The 9970-nt window shown below is 46.0% G+C and overlaps 1 protein-coding gene across 1 annotated transcript in view; it reads right to left on the reverse strand.

The window, feature by feature from the left end:
* The window catches only part of FBN2 (fibrillin 2), a 258860-nt gene extending 253493 nt beyond the window's left edge, over window positions 1–5367 (reverse strand). The window contains exons 1-2 of the mRNA XM_045487659.1: window positions 5098–5367; window positions 4207–4289 (exon numbers count right to left, since the gene is read on the reverse strand). Coding sequence (XP_045343615.1) covers window positions 4207–4289; window positions 5098–5351 — 337 coding nt within the window. The 5' untranslated portion in view covers window positions 5352–5367. The remainder of the gene's footprint in view (window positions 1–4206; window positions 4290–5097) is intronic.
* Window positions 5368–9970: the final 4603 nt, after the last annotated feature.

A 9970-nucleotide genomic window follows, 5' to 3' on the forward strand; every position in this document is an offset into this window, starting at 1 on the left:
GAGGGAGAGTCAAAGCCTCCTGTGGTTGTGACCTCCAAGGTATGAGGGTCATCACAGCAAAGAATGTTAGGCTCACTGACACAGCACATACCATGGATCCTCAAAATCGTCAGCAGAGTGCTTTCAAATGGGAAGGCTCTCCCATGTTTAGTCAGTTCATTTATCTCCACATCTACAACTGAATTCTTTCTTTGTGCACAAAGTCTATGTACTTTAATGCTCCATGAGTAGATGCATGAAGACAAGAAGAGGAGAGTCTGGGAATGTCTTCAAACTAGCTATAAACATTTATGCAGATGTGCATATGTGTCTTTTGCTAGACAGGGGTCTCACAATTTTCAAAAATATCTAAGACCCGCAATAATGTAAATGGCGTGTTCCACAGAAGCAAGCTAACTCAGTAATTGTTTTCCTTCTCCAAATTGCCTCTTGACATCTACATAATATGACCAGCATCTCCATTAGTAGTCCTTATAAGTGAAAATGTCATAGATCACAGTGTGAAGACTGTTTGGCAAGAACACGGTTCCTGTCATAGAGTGGACCGTTAATTTCTAAAATATGCTACAGTTTCTGATCACCAATAATTTTCCAGTGACACATATTCACTAAAATAACATTTTATGTCAAAGCCCCCTATCCCCAGCAAGCTGACATTGAGTTTAGGCTTAGGTGATCTACAAAGTGCGAATACCCAGGTCCTAAACCCAAGGAAGGTCTCATGGAGGAAGACCGGTCATCCTCAGACAGCAGATCTCTGTTATGACCACAGGTGTGTGCTCTATAGCTGTGAGCCAGTGAGAAGGGAAAGCATGTAGGCCCTTTCTCCTCATGCTCATCTCAAATTAAGATTTCCCTCACCAAACTGTCTATCCCTCCCACAGTCATGAAAACCATGAGACCCAGAAACACCAAAAGGAGAGGGCAAGAGGACATAGTTGTTAGGATTTTACAGATGCTGGGAGAAGGTACGCAGCACAGTGAAGAATACACAGTACGCCAGAGGTCTGATGTGGAGCTCTTGTGCTACCGTGGACCCACTGTAAACTTAGAAAAAAAACACACAGCTTCTCTGGGTTTTGTTTTCTTCTTGGTAAAAGAAAACAGAGCTTATACTGGAGGGATCTGATGTCCTTTCAGGTTCAAATGCTATGATTTCAGGCCAACTCCCTCCCATTCTACCGATCAAAATGCCCTTCATAGCAAAATTTCACAATAAGTAAACCAACAAACTTTCCCACTGCTTCAAGTTCTAACAAGATTAAAATAAAACCAAACCAATAAAAAGTGAGAGAGTCAATTCCACTCCTTCAGAAACAATATTGGGAAGTTCAGAAGTACTTCAGTGATCTTTGCAGGTCACAACTAAGAACGCTGACAACAAGCACAGAGACTCAAATCAAAATGCATCAGGTTTGCAGCAGTTTGAGAAATACATTTTTCTTTTATTATCTTTGCCTCTTCACGAAGCCTGGTGAAGGCCAAACAGATTAAAATTCTAGACGGTAATCATTTTAATGTTTTCTGTAAAGAAAGAATTCTGTTGTATAAATGTATGAAAAAAATAATCTTTGGTGCATGCATTCTATTGGTATTTTACTTATCTCTTTTTCTAAGTTGCCACAGAGCTTGCCTTTTGCTAAATGATAGAAATTCAATAAATGCAATAAATAACTTATCATCACCAGGAAATCCTAGAATGAAAACTCCCGATTTTGACTTTATGATGGTTTCAGTTTGGTTATTATCTTCACATATTATCATTTTAAAAGCCAAAAATAATTGAACTACTAAATTTAATGTAAAGTATTAAAATTCAAAATTTAAGTGAGATCTCTACAACAGAATATAAAGGCATTACATTCTTCCTCTACTTTGTGCACTATTTCAAATTTTTTTTTTAACGTTTATTTATTTTTGAGACAGAGAGAGACAGAGCATGAACAGGGGAGGGTCAGAGAGAGGGAGATACAGAATCTGAAACAGGCTCCAGGCTCTGAGCTGTCAGCACAGAGCCTGACGCAGGGCTCGAACTCACGGACTGCGAGATCATGACCTGAGCCCAAGTCGGCCGCTTAAACGACTGAGCCACCCAGGCGCCCCTGTGCACTATTTCATAGTCTTGGGTGTTTGAGTTATTTTTTTAATGCACTGATATTTTTGTAGAGAACTCTTGATATATGTGCTATACACATTTTTGGAGATTTAAGGATAACTTTAAAGTTTATGCTTTCTAGAGATTTATGATACATGTAACTTCCATTGTATTTCATAAACACCCAAATATTTCAAGTAGTAGAAATGCAGGCTACAATGCCACTGTTGTTCTGAGATTTCCAAAGTGGTTTTTCTAAACAAGTAAAAAGCACAATGTTACTGAAAAACTACAAGTATTTAAAGCCAACATTCAGAGGGCTACATATATATATATATACGTATATATATATACATGTATATATATATATACACACACATACATGCACATATATATATATATATATATATGCACAATATATCCGTGTACATATATATTTCTACCACAAATATTCTGGAAGGCTCTGTTCTCTGGAATTCCCATTCCACACCAATCCAATAAAATCTGACTTTACAGATTTTCAACACATACCATAAACCGATCCCTTCTTCTCGGCTGCTCTCCAACTCAATAATGGCAGTCACATTCATTACATTTAGTGAGTCAGACTTTCCGCAATGCCTAAGTCATCCCAGCTAGTATGGCAGGTGTGTGGTGAGTGACATTAGCTGCTTTAGGATTCTAGGAACCATGTTAAGTTTAAAGCAGGCATGATTATGCCCTACTGGCCTGAAAGAGTAAATACACCCTCCATAAATGCCTCACATAGACGATTTCTGCATTGGAGAAAAAAGAATGCAGTACCCTTTCTTCCTTTTGAATAAAGTAAAGGCTTATAATCAGAGGGTTTATGTAAAATATTTATGAATCACTTTAAAGAACAGTCATTATTTCCCATTTTTGCCTCCCAACTGGAGATTGTGGGATTTTTAGAGTAGAAAAAGTTTTAAGAAACAAGTCTTCACAACACTTGAGATTTCATTCCTTTTTAAAAAACTGAAACAACATTACATTAAGGGTCTATCTCAAACCCACAAAACCAATAAATATAGAGTCAGAGATGCCACTACATCCTTATTATCCCTTGGCTAGTGAGGCTTGCCCGTTTTCTCTGTTCACAGTTGCATAATTATCTTTTCCCTGGAGAACATGAAGGTCAATCTAAAGTCAAGATTGGCTCTAAATGAATGTGCTGTCTATGATACCTGGCTCTCCTCTGGGCAAGACAAATGTGACTCTGCTAGATAAATACACAGAGGAAGGCCAGTCACACTTCAACTCACAAATTCACAGGAATGTGAAATAAGACATCCTATGGTCCATCATGGTGAGGTTGATAACTAATGACTTCTCCAAATAGAATTTAGGAAAGCTACATATGCTCTTTGAAAACTAAGTAAAATAATAAAAATTTTAAGGCCAGAGATGCAGAACTTTTGAAGTTCTACGCCTCACACTTTGAAAAACCTACTGTACTCTAGGAGACAGATATGGAGCCTGAAAATCCTAAATTTAAATATCTTCAGGGAAAAAAAAAAAAAAAAAACAACCTCAAACCATTTGGGAAGAGTTCCTTTAAAAATTTTGTTGACCTGGGTCAACTCTAAATCCCTGAGAGAGTTCCTTTCATATCTATGTTATGTGGCTGTTGAGATGAAACCAGAGATAATAAAGTGGTTTTGTACAAAGGCCTAAGCAAGCTTGATCTTCAAAAGTCCTAAACCTCATGCAGTCAAAAGCCAGATAATTTACATAATCACATTGTGGTCTTATCTGGACTCTTTTAGGAAAAAGTGGTTTTGAGTTATCTAGGGAATTGCTGTACTCCCCCTCCAGTTTGTATTAATAGACACAGAAAGATAAAACTTCCAAGTATCTCTGAAACCTTTATCATTATTGCCCTTCAACAGAGCCTACAAGTGGAGCCTAAACTGATGTAAACCGGCTGCTTCTTCCTCAACACTCGAATGGGGCCGCGTCCTAATTACCGCTGCTTTGTGGCCACTGGATTCTAAAAGCAACTGTGTGCCCCCAAGGACTCAATGCAAGAGCTGGGCCCTGACAGGGGGCCGACCGCGCTGCCCAGGCGGCAATCCCCATCAGGCACTCACGGACAATGCACTGGTTTCCTCCAGGAAGCGTCTTCCATCCAGGGCAACAGTAGGAGTGGAACCTGGATCCGCACACGTTGGGCCTGCGATGGACAAGCGAGGTCACACACATGGAGAGAAGGGTAAGGTAACACATTAGCGGTTTTCCCAAGCAAAACCCTGAGTGAGAGGATTTCGGGACAACAAACAAACCAAAACTACACTTCACATTCTTGGGGCTTGGGGCGCAGACAGGGAAGTACATGGGCTGGAACAGGGGAGGGTCGGAAACGTCTAAACCTTGCTTTTCGTCTGCCCTCCCGTATTGCCTTCCTAAAGGGCGAAAAGAAACTTAGAAACATGTCATTTGCTACTACTCTAGCCTCCGGATGCAGAGAACAAAGGGATCCCTCTGTTTTCAAAAATTCTTGCCCTCGTCCCCAAATCCGTCCCTCCTCCATCCACTGTTCCTGCGGCCCCGACGTGTCCAGGAAGGCGCGTCGGAAGCTGAAGCGCTGGAGTTTGATGATTAGACTGAACCCTAAGCCCCGCACTGGTCCTCAAACAAAAGGCTCGGGAGCGGCGCCCCCGACGGTGGGGTGCTGGCAGGCTCCACCAGCCCCGACGCCCAGTGGACTCAAGCCCGCCTCCAGCCCCACATTTGGAACCTGTTCCCGCACCGCGGTCACTGCGCGCGCTCTACCATCCGGGGGCCTCCGACCCAAGCCCCTAGGGAGGGCTTTTTGCCCACTGAGCTGCGGAGGAAAAGGGGGAGGCGCTCCTGGGAGTCCTCGGGATTCTGGTGGAGGGGGCCGCGGCTTGAGCCGCCAGAACTAGGCTGAGGGAGGGGTGGGATGGAAAGCTGCCAAGGCAAGGGTCCCCCCCCCCCCCCGGTGCCTCCTGCCCACCTACCCTCGGAGCACGTCCTGCTGTCCTCGTCTGCGGACGCGGCTGGCCGCCGCGGCGCCCTCCTCGCGGTACTCAGGCACCGCGAACCCGCCTTCGGAGCCCGCCGCCGCGGGCCGGACCTGTTGCGGGGGCGGCTGGGGCCGGGGCGGCTTGGGCGGCGGAGGCTGGGGCTGGCCAGCCGTGCCCTGCGCCCAGAGCGCCACGCAGCCCAGCCACACGAAATAGGGCTGCAGACACAGCCGCCGCCGTCTCCCCATCGCGGGCGCCGAGAGCGCGCGGACCGTGGTCCGCGGACAGGGAGTGCTGGGAGACAAAAATCTGTGCGGCCTGAAAAAAGTCAGGGTCTACAAAGCCCTCCGTCGGCTCCCGAGACTCCCCGGGGCTCGGGCTCCCTGCTCTAGCGGGAGCCCCGGAGCGAGCGCCGGCCCCCTGGCTGACGCCGGGGCGCGGGCTCTAGCGCAGCGGGCGGCGAGGCGCGGCGACGGTACAGCCGGCAGCCCTGCGCGGTCCACGTTGCATCCCCCGGGCCACGGCCCCGAGCGACTCCAGGACCGCCAGCGGGTGGGGGCGGGAAATTACAAAAGTAACCCGAGCAGCCTCGGCGTAAAGTTACAAAGAAAGCGGACCTCAAAAGAAAAAAAAAGGCCTGCACGCAGCGCCGCGGCGGATTCCCGTGCGCTCCGGGAACAGATCTTGCAAAGCTGCAAAAGTCACCAGAAAGAAGCCGGCAAGCAAACAAAAGTCGCCCCCCACGGAAGAGGGTCTCCTCCCGGCTCGCCTGGAGTCCCGCGGGGCAGCGACGCGCCAGCGGCGGCTGAGGAGCCGAGCTGAGGTGTGCGGGGCCAGGGCGAGCCGCCGGTGAGAGAGAGGGCAGGAGGCTGGAGGCCGGGGAAGATGCGGCGGGCGAGGGTGCGGCGCGGGGGTTTTGAGGCCCGGCGGGGCGTGGGGCGGGCCGGCGGGCGGCGGCTGTCAGTGGGGGCTGGAGCGCAACCGTCCACACGTGGAGCGCAGACCCGACCCAGGGGCCGACGCACAGTGGGCGGAGACAGAGTTAAGGGGCGAACGGGTGGGGAGGAACAAGGGGAGCTAGGGGCTGGGGGAGGGGAAGAGGAAGGAAGGGGGTAGGATGAAGGGAGGGGAGAAGACTGAGATTGGGGAGAACGGGGGGGGGGGCAAGCCGGAGAGGAAGGCCAGGGCTGGAAGAGGGGCTTGGAAGGAGGGATTGGCGAGCCCGGGTGCGAGAGGAAATGAGCGGGGGATGGGGGCGAGGTTAGAGCGAGGAGAGAAGTGGGAAAGGGGAGGGGGGGCCGGGGGCCTGGGGGCCGGCTGGAGGGGGCGAGGCGCTAGTCGGCTTTGCTTCCCGTCCCCCTCAATTGGCCGCTAGCTCTGTTTTGACTGTACAAAGCGAGCAGACGACGGGGGAGGGGGCGGTTAGGGACCGGATTTGGGAAAGGAGGCAGCAGCCCCTTCCCCTCCCCCTCCGCCCTTGCTGGGCGGCGGACCAGGGACGAGGGTCTCTAAAGGCGCTTGGCTGGGCTAGACCCGCAGCTGAACTTCCCCGTGTCGGGCAGAGGCCACAGGGTTGAGGAGGAGAACGGGTACTCCCAGACCCATACCCGGGGTGGGGGGATTCGAAGCCAAGCAGGAATAGAGACTTGCGCAGAACTTGGCTGCAACCTCAATCAGAGGAAGCCGGGCCCTCCCCATCGCCCTCCTACCCCCACCTCCCCACCAGGAGAGGCGTCAGTCTGTGGGACCCGCAAAGGGACTGGGCGTTTCCAGATTGAAACGTGCCCTCCACCTCCAAGAGGGAGCTCACGTGGCCGCGGGGGGCCTCGGCTGCGTGCCGGCGCCGCGGTCCTGGGGAGTCCGCGCAGGGGGTGTGCTCGGGAGTGACCCCTGGCAGAGCTTTGCCGGGAGTTGCAGCCAGAGAGAAGTTAGAGACCCTGAGCTGGCGGGGGTGGGGGGGGGGGAGCGTTGGACGCAGAGCTGGGAAATGGGTCTTGGGGCAAACCCTTGGTTTCGGCTTGGACTCATTAATGATTAAGCCCTAGCGATTGGTGCTTACAGGCTGGCGACCTGCCCTCTGAACTTTTAGAACTGCCTCTGCATTCATCCGCCTCTGGGGTCTTCCTTTGTGGCCCTGATTTCCTGAGGTCTCTGTAAAGCCCTAGTCATCTCTCAATCCATGGCACTGCATGGTTAAAAATCAAACATCCCTAAAAACTAAGGCTGACGATCCAAGCACAGTTTAGGAAACAGTGCAAGAGACCAATGTCTGGATTATTCGGGCCTTGGATGTGTATGTGTGCGTGTGTGTGTGTGTGTGTGTGTGTATTTCTTTTTTTTTTTTTTTTTTTCTTTCTGGCCTGAATTGCCCAGATGTGCTATTTGGCAGCCAAAAATCTCTAAGAATTGGCATAACTCCCTTCTCTATTTTCCAAATGTAGTCAGACAAAGCGTCTGACTTACAATATTCTCCTAAGGCCAAAAAATAGGTAGGAGTCACATAATTTCATGTGAGACACCAATTTGTATAAATTCAAAGAAACTAAAGACAGTAATAGAGGTATTTGTCAGGCACTGTGCTTCAAACAAAACCATTTCAACTAAAGGAACTAAATAAAGTATCTCCTGGCTGAAGGCATGTTTTAATCATACTCTTTAAAACATTCAACCTTGTTAAATGGTTTTTTGTTAATACTTATATGACTTCCGGGTTCATTTCTGTCTGTCACATGAAATCCAAGTGCTCTAAAATTGCATATCCATGTATCCTTTGACTCAACAATACCACTTTTAGAAATCTATTTAAAAGATTTACAGGCAAAAAAAAAATGAAATGATGAATACACTCATCTGTTCATTACAGCACTATTTGTAATAGCAAAATATTAAAAACACAAATTTCCCATTAATAAGAAACTGAGTGTAATTTGTTCCATTCAATGAATTACTCTATGGCTGTAAAAAAATGAATGAGGATCTCTGTACAGTCCTATGAAGTTATCTCTGGAATATACAATTCAATGGGAAAAAAAACCCAAAGAACAGATAGAAATAGGTAAATCCATTGAGATAGAAAGAATAAAGGTTATCAAAATGGCTGGGTTGGAGTGAGAAGAGAATGAGGAATTATTGTTTAATGGGTACAGAATTTCTACTTAGGGTAATGAAATGTTCTGAAAATTGTGATAATGGTTGCACAACATTGTGAATGTACTTAATGCCACTAAATTGTATACTTAAATATGATTAAAACGGTAAGTTTTATATTGTGCATATTTTACCAAAATTAAATAAATAAAGTAAAATGCAGGTTACTGTGTGTATTCTATGCTACTTTATAGTATGTGAGTGTGGGTATGGGTGAATTTTTAAAAATAGAAGTGTAAACCAAATCTAATAAAAATGTTATCTTAGGGAAGGAAGAAGATAGTGAAGAAGAGACAATGATAGAAGCTAGACCTTGGTAAATGTGCCTTGTTTTATGGTTCTAACTTTGGAATATGCATATTTTATATACTTAAAGACAAAATTAAATTTAGAAAGAGCAGTGTCTAAAAATATAAAACAAACTAAAACAAATGAACGTATTTATGACATTGGTGGTATAGCTAGAGGGAATAATTATTTAAGGTGATATTTTAACATAATATTTGAAATGTACATCTTTAGTATGATATAATCTAAGGATGAAATGAACTAAAAATAAGCCTGAAACTGCATTAAATGGTAGTAATGTGAGACAGGGAAGGAAAGAGAAAAAGAGGAAGAAAAATATTAGAAATCATGATTTCGGCATGAGAAAGGAGATATGAAATTAAAATACAGACATTGTAAGCTTAAATTGAATTATGAAATGCCAATATGAATCGGAACTTATCTTTATCTAAATATGCATTTCCTGTTCCTACACATTGAAAAGACCTGGAAGGAGTGACAACCCAATAATAACAGGCACCCTTTGTGCCCAGATTATGGTTCCTAAACACCAGTAAAAGGAATGAGGGCTCCTTGCTTAAGGGTCTGATTTCAGGTTTGGGGCAGGAAGTACATAAGATACGTTAAATCTAGACTATCTATCTTGTCATAGTTGAAAGCAAGGGATTTATCACTTTGGCAATCATGTCAAAAGGAAACTGAAGCTAACGTGAAAAAAATCCCACTAACCAAAGATGGGAAAATTTGAGGATCAAAAAGAAAACTGACCACAAAAGATTGAAATACATGAAATGTGTAAGTATTTAAGAGTTCCAAATGATATCCCAAACAAAAAATTAATTGGTCCCTTTAGAGGTTGTTAGGCACAGCTTATTATTCTAGAAATATTGATAAAATAATCATGTGTCCTGATTTTGCTGGATAGACTTAAAGAAGTACTTCTTTAAAAATTATTACAGGGACGCCTGGGTGGTGCAGTCGGTTAGGCGTCCGACTTCAGCCAGGTCACGATCTCGCGGTCTGTGAGTTCGAGCCCCGCATCAGGCTCTGGGCTGATGGCTCAGAGCCTGGAGCCTGTTTCCGATTCTGTGTCTCCCTCTCTCTCTGCCCCTCCCCCGTTCATGCTCTGTCTCTCTCTGTCCCAAAAATGAATAAACATTGAAAAAAAATTTTTTTTTAATTTATTATTACAATTGTAGGGGTACCTGTGTGGCTCAGTCCATTAAGTGTCTGGCTCCTGATTTCGGGTCAAGTCACGATCTCAGGATTCTTGGGTTTGAGCCCCACGTAGTGCTCCATGCTGACAGTGCCAAGCCTGCTTGGGATTCTCTCTCTCTCTCTCTCTCTCTCTCTCTCTCTCTCTCTCTCCCCGCCCCTCCCCTGCTCGCACACACTCTCAAATGAACTTAAAAATAAAATAAAATAAATTACA

The sequence above is a fragment of the Leopardus geoffroyi genome, chromosome A1, assembly GCF_018350155.1.
Source record: "Leopardus geoffroyi isolate Oge1 chromosome A1, O.geoffroyi_Oge1_pat1.0, whole genome shotgun sequence".
Lineage (NCBI taxonomy): Eukaryota > Metazoa > Chordata > Mammalia > Carnivora > Felidae > Leopardus > Leopardus geoffroyi.